The sequence below is a fragment of the Maylandia zebra genome, linkage group LG12 (assembly GCF_041146795.1).
Source record: "Maylandia zebra isolate NMK-2024a linkage group LG12, Mzebra_GT3a, whole genome shotgun sequence".
Lineage (NCBI taxonomy): Eukaryota > Metazoa > Chordata > Actinopteri > Cichliformes > Cichlidae > Maylandia > Maylandia zebra.
This window is the reverse complement of record NC_135178.1, coordinates 4282639-4295784: the sequence shown is the minus strand read 5'-3', so window position 1 is coordinate 4295784 and position 13146 is coordinate 4282639. Positions and strand designations below refer to the sequence as shown.

Below are 13146 nucleotides of genomic sequence, written 5' to 3'. Positions count from 1 at the left end.
GTGCAGACTGTATCCAGTAACTGTATATTGGTCCTGGGAATTAGCATCGGTTTGGAATTGCTGCATTTTGCCACACTTGTATCAGATGCTGTTGAAAGAGAAGCCACAGAGCCCCCTGCACCCACAGCCCATTGCTGTCTGAGTAATGAAGTCACCTATCCCTCTTGGCTGCAGTCCAGGAATAAAATAAACTACTGTCAGCATCACAATGAGAACGAACGAGGGTCCCAGGCTCAGGTGACTGATGTGATGTCCTTGTCCATCCAGCACCCACCAGGCCCCATCGTTGCTCTCCGCCTCCAGCCCCCACTCAGTCACACGCACGGTCCTATACCCTCCTGCTCTCCAGCCCATCACTCACTGTTACACTGTCATTGCCTGTGAGAGAAAATGAAAATTTGAATGCAAGGTAACCTTTCTGTTCACCTGCTGCAGCATATTCAGGAGCTGTTGTCTGACGCTCGAGTGTACAGTGCTCAGACGCTCAGCAGGCACACTCACCTGTAAGACAATCAGAGGCTTTTCTTGGTTATGTACACTGAATTTAATCTCAAACTTTAATTCACATATGTTACTTTAAATTATAATCCACCCAAAATGTGTTGGTTGAGCTGTCACTCATACCTTGCCTGCTCATGTTGAGAGACAGTCTGTACAGGTATCAGGACATTGTTAAAGCAGAAAAGTCAAGGTTTCTTTCTAATGTTATTGAGAATAGCTCCAATAATTCTCGGGTTCTTTTTTCAATTATTGACTCTGCCCTGAATACTTCCCCAGCTTCTTGTATTAATAGTTCCTCAGACACCTGTGAAAGGTTTTTGAAGTTTTTTATCAATAAGATAAAACAGCTTCGATCTATGATCGCCCTGCCTTCACATGACGTGTCTAAAATATTCACCTGCTCTGCTGTTTTTGATCAGTTTGAGCCTGTGTGTCTTGATCAGGTGGAGGAAGTATGTAGTGGCACAAAGACATCATCGTGTCCAAATGACATTATTCCAACACATCTTCTAAAAAAGATTTTTACGGTTGTCAGTTCTGACATTTTAGCTATTTTTAATAGCAGCCTTAGCTCAGGTGTTGTGCCAGCCTGTTTTAAACATGCTGTTGTACAGCCTGTACTTAAAAAACCTAATCTTGACTCCTCCGTCCTCACTAACTTCAGGCCTATTTCAAAGCTCCCCTTCCTGTCGAAAATTTTGGAAAAGATTGTGTTTGTTCAGCTGCAATCTTTTCTAAATGGACACAATGTTCTTGAGAGGTTTCAGTCTGGTTTTAAAACTCTTCATAGCACAGAAACTGCACTTTTAAAAGTTCTTAATGATCTTTTATTAGCCACTGACTCAGGTGACTCAGCTGTGCTTCTGCTTTTAGATCTGACCGCTGCCTTCGATACTGTTGACCACAGCATTTTAATCTCACGGTTGGAGCATTGTGGCGTAAAGGGCACCCCATTAGAGTGGTTCAGGTCATACCTGTCTGACAGGACCTTCTCTGTGAGCTTTGGCGATTTTATCTCTTCCTCAGCTCCCCTTTCTTGTGGTGTTCCCCAGGGATCTATACTGGGGCCAATATTGTTCTCCATTTATATGCTGCCTTTAGGTCTAATTTTTAGAAAATACAACATTTATTTTCACCCTCCGGTCCCCCTTCTTAAAGATGGGGACCATCCCTCCCTGGGAAAGTCTATGCCAGGGTGCTGGAAAGGAGAGTTCGTCCGTTAGTCGAACCTCGGATACAGGAGGAACAATGCGGTTTTCGTCCTGGTCGCGGAACACTGGACCAGCTCTTTATCCTCTCCAGGATACTTGAGGGTGCATGGGAGTTTGCCCAACCAGTCTACATGTGTTTTGTGGACTTGGAGAAGGCATTCGACCGTGTCCCTCGGGGTGTCCTGTGGGAGGTGTTGCGGGAATATGGGGTGTCTGGCCCATTGCTACGGGCCATTCGATCCCTATATAACCGTTGCAAGAGCTTGGTTCGCATTGCCGGCGATAAGTCGGACTCGTTCCCGGTGGGTGATGGGCTCCGCCAGGGCTGCCCTTTGTCTCCGGTTCTGTTCATAATTTTTATGGACAGGATTTCTAGGCGCAGCCAAGTGGCGGAGGGCTTTCGCTTTGGTGGCCTCAGAATCTCATCTCTGATTTTTGCAGATGATGTGGTTCTGTTGGCTTCATCGGGTGAGGGCCTCCAGCTCGCACTGGAACGGTTCGCAGCCGAGTGTGAAGCAGCGGGAATGAGGATCAGCACCTCCAAATCTGAGGCCATGGTTCTCAGCCGGAAAAGGGTGGAGTGCCCACTCCGGGTCGGGGATGAGTTCCTGCCCCAAGTGGAGGAGTTCAAGTATCTCGGGGTCTTGTTCGCGAGTGATGGGAGAAGGGAGCCGGAGATCGACAGACGGATTGGGGCTGCAGCTGCAGTAATGCGGACGCTGCACCGGTCCGTCGTGGTGAAGAGGGAGCTGAGTGTAAAAGAGAAGCTCTCAATTTACCGGTCGATCTACGTCCCTACCCTCACCTATGGCCACGAGCTGTGGGTAGTGACCGAAAGAACAAGATCGTGGCTACAAGCGGCAGAAATGAGCTTCCTCCGAAGGGTGGCTGGCCTCTCCCTTAGAGATAGGGTGAGAAGTTCGGCCATCCGGGAGGGGCTCAGAGTAGAGCAGCTGCTGCTCCACATCGAAAGGAGCCAGCTGAGGTGGTTCGGGCATCTGATAAGGATGCCCCCTGGGCGCCTCCTGGGTGAGGTGTTCCAGGCATGTCCCACCGGGAGGAGGCCCCGGGGCAGACCCAGGACACGCTGGAGAGATTATATCTCTCGGCTGGCCTGGGAACGCCTTGGTATTCCCCCGGATAAGCTGGAGGAGGTGGCTGGGGAGAGGGAGGTCTGGGCCTCTTTGCTTAGGCTGCTGCCCCCGCGACCCGGCCCCGGATAAAGCGGATGAAGATGGATGGATGGATGGACAACATTTATTTTCATTCATATGCCGATGATACTCAGATCTATCTTCAATTGAAGGGAAACAGTCCTGCCTCACTGGAACCCTTACTTCAGTGTCTCGGTGAAGTTAAATCCTGGATGGCCTCTAATTTCCTTAACTTTAATGAGAACAAAACCGAAGTGATAATTTTTGGACCAAGCGGCAATCCCAACACTTCTAATTTTAACCTGCACAGTCTTGAGCCTTTTGTCAAATCACATGCCAAAAATTTGGGGGTTATACTTGACAGCAATTTCACCTTTGAAAAACAAAATTAGCTCAGTTGTACAGCGGTCTTTCTTCAAACTGAGGCTTTTATCTAAGGTGAGATCATTTTTATCTTTTAAAAACTTTGAACGAGCGATTCATGCTTTTATTATATCCCAGCTGGACTATTGTAACTCCTTATATGCTGGAGTCAGCCAGACCTGCCTGGCAAGGCTGCAGTTGGTCCAGAATGCTGCAGCTCATCTTCTGACACGTACTAAAGGATGTGAACACATTTCCCCGGTACTTGCCTCCCTTCATTGGCTCCCTGTCCGCTTCAGAATTAATTTTAAAATTTTATTGTTGACTTACAAATCCCTGAATGGACAGGCTCCCGGGCATTTGTCTGACCTCTTGCAGACTTATACCCCCCTTAGATCTCTTAGATCAAGTGATCTTTTGCTCTTAGCTGTACCAAGGTCGAGGCTGGTTCATAGAGGTGATCGAGCATTTGCAGTCGTAGCGCCTAAGCTGTGGAATAATTTACCCCTACACATAAGACAGGCTCATACTGTCAATCTTTTTAAATCTTAAAACGCATTTTTATTTACTGGCTTTTAATACAGCATGAGAGTTGTTTGTTAATTCATATTTGGTGTTTGCTTTTAATACTCTAAGTTGTTTTATTATGTATGTTGTATTGTTGTACAGCACTTTGGTCAACACTCCTGTTGTAATTAAATGTGCTATATAAATAATTAAACTATTAAACTATTAAACTCATGCAGAGCTGAGGCTTGAATTCAGAGTCACTGAGGTGATCTAAGATGACGGTCGCTTCGCACTATAAAAATCTAAACTGCTGTTATTTTAGGTGTGAAAAAAATACCAATACCAATCTTTTTATATGCATATGTAAACTATACTAATTCAAATACATCTAAGCAACATGCAGTACTGTAGCTCTCAATTCGTGCTGTTCCTTGGAGCCTGCTGCTGTCATGGTCCTGGGCCATGTTGGCCCAGCATTCTTAGTTTTCTTGTAATTTTGTATTTTGTTCTGTGTGCCGTGGTTCCTAGGTTCTGTTAAAGATGTTCCTTTTTTGATTACCCCCTGTGTGCCCCTCTGTGTATCTGTGAGCCCTCGTTTCCCCTCGTGTTTCATTTAATGTTTTCCCCAGCCCGTTATGTCTGTGCTCTCCTCCTGTCTGAACCTCTGTGTACTTCCTGTTTTACTTTGACAGTGTCTCGTTAGTATGCGTCATGTTGTGTTCACTCCTGCCGTGTCTCGTTATGATTATCTATGTCAGCTGTGTTCCCCGTGTGCTCCCACTTCCCTCGTTAACCCTCTGTGTATTTATGTGCATGTCTCCCTCAGTTCAGTGTCGCGTCGTCAAAGTCTCCTCCCCGGACCTGTGTGTCTTTCTGTGTTCCCTCGGTCTTCTGTTAGCATTCCCAGTTTAGTTCTGTTTCTTTGTGAAGCCTGCAATAAAGTTCAGTTCCTGTCTCCGTGAGTTTTGCGTTTGGGTCCTCATCTGCCTCCACACAGCTAGTTCATGACAGTACGACGCGACCAGTAATGGACCCAGCAAGCTCCCTACGGAACCGGCAGCGTGCAGACCCCGCCTTCCCTAACGAGAGGGGAAGGCAGGAGGCTCGGCATGCCCGGGAGCGCGAGTCTGCCTTTTATGGGACTCGATTGGCTCTAGGTGGGCCACATCATCCCACGGTGATAAGAGTTGGAGGATTCAGCCTATCGCCTGCCACAACTCCTCCGGCCTTCTCACCTTCCGGTTCACCTCCCCAGTCGCCGCCCACCTCCCGCGCAAAGAAGAGGGTTACTCGGCGGCCGAGGAGAGATTTCGCGCCTCCGACAAGCAGCCTATCTCCGCTGCAGTCCTTTGCGCTCTTCCTGGGACTTCCACGCTCGGAGCTGCACAAGCTCCGTGTCTCTTCAACGCAGCCCGGCCCGTCATCGGCTCAGTCAGCCGACGTCTCTGAGGTGCCTGCGTCTACAGCTTCGGGAACTCACGGCACAGTTCCCAGGAAAAAACGGCGCTCACGCCGTCGCCACCCTAAAGTTACTGAGCAAACTCCGGTGGTGAGTGAATCTGACTGTTTCTTCCATGCCACTTCCAAGTCGGACCGACTCGGACAATATTCTGTTCCTGAGTCCGCAGTTTTTCACGTCTGTAACTCATCAGAGACGAATAGTAAGTTTGAAAATGACTGTGTTTCCAGGCCTCATAATGTTTCTAAGTTCACCTCTGCACCTATTAAGCACGAGACTGAGTTCATTGCCCCCCTAGAGACTGCTGTTCACGCTGAATTAAAAACTTCTGGCACTGTAAGCTCTATGCGCGTCATCCCAGAGGCCATTAACTCTGTGTCTGGTAATTCTGGGTCAGTTAATCCAGAGGCTGCATTACCTACCCTCACGCCCATGTTTGAGAATGACTGTTTTTCCTTTGTTCCTCCCAGGTCAGCAGTAATTAACACACAGACTGATAATCTCACCTTAGAAAAGCAAAAGACTATTTTTGAGTTGCATACTTGTGAACTAAATATTAAAACAAACAGTCCTGAGGTTCCTGTTCCTGCTGAAACCGGAGGGGACCACCTGGAAACTGACCTGTGTCTTCCAACCTTCAAAGGCTGCGCTTTCTGTTCTTCAGGTTGCTTTTGACCCTCTGTCACATTTAGATTTCCCTGCCTTGTCTGTTAGCTCTGAATCTGTTTCTCCAGGGATAAAGATTGTTAACTCAGGTTTTGAAAACACCAAGACTGTGCATTCAATCACAGTTGTTAAGGTTAAGTGCAACAAGTTACCGTCCGTCACATTTAAACTGCTAGGGGAGCTCAGGTTGACTATTCCTGAGTTAGTTTCGCACCCAGTTGCCTCAGACACCACCTGTGTTAACTCCCCTACCCCTGTACCTGCTGTGTATAAGACTGTGGGTGGTGTTTCTTCACTCCTGGACTATGCTGCTCTCCAACCTGCGTATTTAGAAACAGTCTATGAGAATGCTTCTATTTCTATAACCGCTCCTTCTGAGCCAAGAATTACAGACTCTAACTCTGCTAAGCCTGGATCTTTCCTGTACAATGACTGTTTTAAAGGCTGCTACTTCTAACATGGACAGCTTAAGAACAGCAGAGTTGCTAAGAGTGGCCTGCCGTAAGTCTGTTTGCTGAAACTGTGTTTGGCTCCACTAACTTGGTTTTCCCAGTGTCTGTTACTGCTCCTGAGCTCAGCTCTCCAACTCCAGTTCCTGTAACCAGGGCAGCGCGGGCCCAGCTTTCCCTTGCTCCCGTATCAGTTCCTCGGGAGAGGGTGGCTGAGGTCCAGCTGGTCCCTGCTTCTGTCCCCAGCCTGGCAGAGGCTCCGTTCATCCCGGCACCCGTACCTGCTCCTCGGGTGGGGTTGATGGACACCCAGCCGTCGCCTGCGCCTGTTCCGGCTCCCCGGGTGAGGTCAACTGTGACCCTGCTGGCTCCTGCACCCGTCCCAGTTCCTCGGGTGGGAGCGGCAGAGGTCCAGCTAGCTCCTGCACCTACACCGGCCCCCAGGGTAAAGGCAGCCAGAGCCCAGCTCGTCCCTGCACCCGTATCTGTTCCTCGGGTGGGGATGGCTGGTGTTCGGCCAGGCCCAGCACCCGTTCCTGTTCCCCGGAGGAGAGCAGCCAAGAGCCAGTCACCTGTTCAGTCACCAGTTCAACTACCTGCTTACCCACCATCACTTCAACCACCACTACAACTTGCACTTCTGTCCATAGCGCAGTCATTAGCTCAGCTGTTAGCAAAGTTTCCTGTTTTGTCACCAGCTCAGTCTCTAGCACACTTATCAGCTCCATTACCTGCTCAGTCATTAACTCTGTCACCAGCTCAGTTCATAGCTCAGCAACCCGCTCAGACACTGTCAACCTCAGCTGTAAGCCTTTGTGGGCTTTCTCTGCCAGCTGAGGACTGCGTGGTACTGACAAACTTTGGACAGACTGTTTGCCCTGCACAGCCCCAGCCATTGCATCCCAAGCCGACTGCGTGCCCTGTGCAGCTACAGTTAGCGTCCGCTGAGCCAGAGGTCTCCGCACCAGCTGGCTCTGCGTCTGTTCTCGCTGGGGGTTCAGGCGAACCTCTCCAGCACCTCCTCGTCTCCGCTGGAGGGATCGAGGGACCCGTTCAGCCATTGCCTGGTCCAGCATCGGCATCAGCTGCACCCACGCCCGGTCCGGCCTATGCTTCACCTTCAACGTCGCCTTGTCCGGCTTCGGCTTCGCCTTGTCCGGCTTCGGCTTCGCCTTGTTCGGCTTCGGCTTCGCCTTGTTCGCCTTGTCCGGCTTCGGCTTCGGCTTCAGCTTCGCCTTGTCCGACCACGCCACAGTCCGGTCCTGCCTCGTCTGATCCTGTGCCCACCAAGCCTCTACCAGTACGCCCGACGCCGGAGAGCCGCCGTCTTCCCCGCGGCTGGCCTCCGGAACAGTCGAACTGTGAACTTTTGTGCTGTCGCCCCTCCGGGTTGACCTTCTGACCTCTTTGGACATTTGCCTCCGTGTTTTGAACTGTTTTTGTGTCTTTGTGGACTCAGTGTTGGTTCATGCTCCTCGTCTTTTGTTTGGTTTCATTCATTCAGTCAGGGGAAATCCATATTGCTAGAGTTATAACTTCCTGGTTCAGGCTATTTCCTGACATAGGGGCAGTGAGACATTTCAGTGACAATGTATTTGTAACCCATGTCAGTGACCAGAATAAGATATTACCTTAGAAGGGCAGGAATGGTCTTTGTGCAGAGGACATAGAGATGATGCATTGCTTATATAAAACGATTAGAGAAGCATGATATGGTGGCAAGTGCAGATAATCTCTCAGGGTAAACCAGTTGGAAGAAAAAATTTAAATAGGCCTTTAGAATATGGAGGGATCCTACAGACACCTACTATAGCAGCTTTCTATAAGTCACAACTCTAAAAAAAATAAAAATGTTGGCCATTTCAGCTCCTTTTTCTTTAAGATTGTCCTACCTTAAACTTCCTAACTGACTCTCACTTGGTCTAACTAACCCAATGCCACTATGCTCTTCCTCTTCAAAGTCATGAAACTGAACTGTAATTTCTTAAATGTATCCATGCAACAATGAAAAAGAATAGAATCTGAAATATGAGTGTGGAGGGCACAAAAGTAAACAACAACATTTTACAGCAGGATGTCTCTTTTCTGCAAATGTTATGCTCATTATCTGCTTATTATTTCTACCAACAATGGATTTTTCTCTATACATTCATGTTAAAAGACATACATGCAGGAAATACACTGACACACAGACCACAAACATGCTGTCAGGAAATACCGACTGCAATGTAGAACTAAAATATTATTTCCTTTAGTGATAGTGTGTCTTTACACTGTCGGTTCTTTGTACACTTACAACAAAATGGCTTTAATACTGAGAAAGGCAGCTTTATGAGAATATGTTGATACTTTTTTTAAACAAGAAAACAGGCAGTTTTTTGCGTAAGAAAAAAACTCTGTTTTTTCCACATTAAGTAGTCATGCTCCTGCTGCTTTAGTTAAGTGGATAAAATGAAATTATAGTAGACACGGGCAGTTTGCTGTACTATAGCAAGTCAAACACAGTTTTAATCTTGCTCGAAGACATAAAATCTGTCTGCTTGCCCTCAAACTCCAATTTAGACACAGTCAGGGGTTGAACAACCAAAACTGGCACTCAAGTACTTCTTGAGTCCATGATCATTCTAATCCATATGAGTTATTATGATGATAAACATGACTGAAATCTATTGTGCTGCAAATAACAAATTAAATCACTTTTATTCTCACATCACATGTGCAGGTACACTGGTACATGCGAGTGAAATTCTTGTGTGCGAGCTTCACAAGCAACAGAGTTGTGCAAAATACAATAACATAAGAACAAGGAAAATATAAGAATGGCTAAATCTGAGAATTATATGAATAAATATATGTACAATATAAGAGTGTATGCACATTACTGAATGTGTGTGTGTGTATATATATATACATATTTTACAAATTTAATAGAATAAACAATAAAATAAAATATACAGAGGTTGGTAGTTGGATATTGTGCAAAACAAGTGGCATTAATGTACAGTATGTAGTGCATAATGTTGAAGTTCTGGTAAGTGAAGGTGAGGTGTCTATGACGTGTTCAGCAGTCTGATGGCCTGATGGAAAAAGCTGTCTCTCAGTCTGCTGGTTCGGGACCGGATGCTGCAGAACCTCCTTCCCGATTGAAGTAGTCTGAACAGTTTATGGCTGGGGTGACTGGAGTCCTTGATGATCCTCCCGGCTTTCCTCAGGCTCGCTTCCTGTAGATGTCCTGGAGGGAAGAAAGCTCACCTCCAATTATCTGTTCAGAACACCGCACTACTCTCTGGAGAGCTTTGCGGTTGTAAGCGGTGCTGTTGCCGTACCAGGTGGTGATGCATCCAGTGAGGATGCTCTCAATGGCACAGCGATAGAAGGTCCTGAGGATGCGGGGGCTCATGCAGAATCTTTTCAGTCTCCTGAGAAAGAAGAGGCGCTGCTGACACCAGTGGGTCAGGGCGCTGACCTCCTCCCTGTAGGCCGTCTCATCAGCTTTGGTGATAAGACCCACCACTGTACCGTCGTCCGCAAACTTCACAATGATGTTGGAGTTGCTACACCAGTCTGCATGTCAGTCTATCCTTTGGGAAGATACCGAATCACTGAGTGTGAATGTTTCTGACTGTTAGCTAGAAAGCACTTAGTAAAAAGGTGGGCTGCTTGGGTGAACAAGACATGCGTATAACTGTTTGAGTGCTCAACCCAACTCTACTCAAAGAAGGAAAGCTCTTTATAAGGACCAGTGCAATTACTATTTTCATCATTATGTTGCCTAGCAACACCTACCAATTAGCTAAAGTAACCTATTTTATTTGTGCACCTGTAATGCCTTAAAAAAGCATGTAGCATTTTAATCTTGTGACGATAACATAGATGAGATGAGATGAGATGAGATGAAATGAGACATTTATCCCGAGGGAAATTCTTTTGTCATACACACGCTCAAAGCAGCAAGAATTTTTGATATCTTGAAATTGTGATGTTTACAGTATGGATATAGCATTATATTACATAATTTGCCACATCAACTTATGAAGTCAAATTTGGTGAAATAACAGTATAAAATTCATGCATTTTTGTCAGGTACATGTTACTGACAATAATATGTGTGCCAAGTTTAGTTGCAGAAGTCCCGATTGTGTAGAGTACAAAGACAGACTGTATTATAGCAGCTTCGGTGAACATAAAAGTTGCAGTGTTACTTCTATCCCCATCTTTGCTCTTGCGGTATTCTCGAAAAGATTGCAATTCAGGATCCTTTGACTACCATGTCTCCTTCAAGTATACTTTAGATTTTAGCAGCAAACTGTTGATGTTTTTTTTTTCAAACAAAATCAATAGATATCCTGTATATGTGTTTTACAGAGAACCCTGTAAAACACCATCTATTTGTTACAAGCTACTTTACTGGCGTCGAGGCCATATAAACGCCAACCTCATATAACTGGAAGCTGTGCGAGAGCAGTGCTGGTGGAGTCAAGGTATTATAGCATGTTCTGATAGAAACACAGTAAAAACATTTGAAAAGAGACCAGCAGGGTCACCTGTCACCTTTTTGCTTACATCGGAGAAAAATGGTAAAGAGGTTACCTTCTGGGCACAATCACTGGAAGGCTCTCTGTGCTCTCTGAACACCAACTATCCTGTGAGTCATGTGAAGCAATTGCATTTCACAAGGCTAGAGACCCGATGGTGGCTTGAGGTGGTTGTAAGAGCGGGCACAACAAAAGACGTGATTTTGCAGCCGTTGATTGCTTCAAGCCTTCCAATATATAGTAGTAACAAACAAAAAAGTATCAACAGGAAGCCAAAGTTGACACCAGTTTCATAAAGCGCTGGGAAAAAAAACATCAAAGAGGTGATTTGTCATAAAAATGATTTTATTATCCTAATTTATTATCGGATTACGGATATCAATTTTCCACTGTTTTTTCCCTTTACAATATATTACTATCATTACTGTTTTATACATTGTTTTATATATTAATAACTTTCAAATAATTTTGTACATGCTTTTGGGACTGACATTCCCTGGTCAGATGAAGAAAAATGAGACAAAAAGGCACGTGATTGCTCGTGTCCACAGTGAGCAATACAGTCCAAAGAAACAAAGAACCGTCGTGGTTTATGTGAGTGCAGTTGAAATGTCCCCCGATCTAATGATGGGCAGCCCCTTTGAAGCCTATTACATGTCTTGCCAGGGCAGCACATTAAGTCCAAAGCAATTTTCCATATCACAGCCCAAAATAATCACTTTCATGTGGCAACTGACAGCAATTATATCTTCTGATTTGCTCCGATTCACTGAGGGAAAAAAAAAAAAAGAAATCACACACCCACCCACGCTTTCTCATCTCCAAAGAGCTGATACTTTTACAGTAGAAACAATATAATTACTAGAACGTTGAACCACCTTCAGGGGCTGCACTCAGATGACTTGCTCTATACATGTACAGCTGTAGCTGAATATCAGATGTGGGCCATTTCAAACGGTGCAGCCTGCCATAAGGTCTGGTATGAATGTGCAGCTCAGTGGAACACACAGATTGATCATATTCTTCTTTAAAACTCAGTATAGGAAAGCTCTGTGGCCTGAGGGAGACCCAGTGTACTGTGTAGTCTGTGGTGTGAAATACCACACACCAGCACCACCGGCGCTCTGATCTCTCTGAACTGTCCACAGTTTAAGATCTAACTGTGACTTGAAACGCTGCCCAAACTGTCTCAGAGGTCTTTCTCTGGTTTCAGTGCCTGGGATGCTTAATCCAGTTTCGTATCATCCACTTCTGACCAGAGCATCTCTGGACCACAAGGCGAAGGCCAAAGTTGGCGTCTTTGGACATTTCTACCTCCAAGCATCGGCCACTGTCCCTGCTGATGATCGGCCCATTCTGCAATGAAAACACAGACAAAAATAACGGCAAATTTTTAAAGTGCTTTTAAGGAAAAAACAGACTGCATGCACACGTCCAATCATCACTTTTAAATCCGTTTACACGTTTTCTTCTTACCTGTGTAAAGTCCCAAAGCCTCTGGGAAATCCTCGACACCGCATCGCATTTTTTCAGACTGGGAGTGCGTCCTCTGCCATCATCAATGAGGCATTTTGTATCAGGCAGGAAGGTGGTGGACCCCAGGGGACCAAGCTGGAGAAGCCCCTCCGTAGAGTACCGAGCCAGCTGCAAGCCAAAGGGAATCAAATGTGTTACACTACCTAAATTAAAGAGCGCAGTGGAAAACACAGCTTTATAAAAAGCAAACACTTGACTTTTTAGAGGGCATCGGTGGAAAGCGCAAGATGGAAATGTGCTTCATTGAATGTGATTGAATGTGATTTGCAGTAATGTGCTTTACCTATTCTGCTCTACAAAAGCAGACAGGCAGAAATTACAGAAGCAGAAAGGAGAAAATGGGTTTAAGGCTTGATTGGCAGATTGTGTTTTTCCTTCACTGTTATCTGAGTCATCTGCACCGGTTCTGTCTGGAGCATATGTTTGAAACCCTTAGCCTAATGTTTGGGGCACATAATACCACATACCTCCACGAGTGCATCTTTCCCACTTTATCATCCCAATTAATTGCAAAGTGCCCTGAATTATATATACAGCAACTTTAGGATAATTTTCTCTAAATTGAAAGGTGACATGTACTGCCTCTCAGCTTTCTTTGTAAGTAATTTACAGCCTGTCTTTTATGTAATCAAAGTACAAATTGAGAGAGAGCATGTTGGGTAGGCACGATGACACAATAGTAATTTTGGAAAATAATAATAATGGGAAATTAATAGAAGTCGAATGAACTGCCAAGGTCATTTTTGGGACTCTGAACTCTGG

At 45.8% G+C, this 13146-nt stretch overlaps 1 protein-coding gene across 1 annotated transcript in view; it reads right to left on the bottom strand.

Annotated features, from left to right (window-relative positions):
- Nucleotides 1–11172: 11172 nt before the first annotated feature.
- The window catches only part of galnt9 (polypeptide N-acetylgalactosaminyltransferase 9), a 108638-nt gene continuing 106664 nt past the window's right edge, over nucleotides 11173–13146 (bottom strand). The window contains exons 10-11 of the mRNA XM_004558551.3: nucleotides 12325–12492; nucleotides 11173–12204 (exon numbers count right to left, since the gene is read on the bottom strand). Of these exons, the coding sequence (XP_004558608.1) occupies nucleotides 12058–12204; nucleotides 12325–12492 (315 nt within the window). The 3' untranslated portion in view covers nucleotides 11173–12057. The remainder of the gene's footprint in view (nucleotides 12205–12324; nucleotides 12493–13146) is intronic.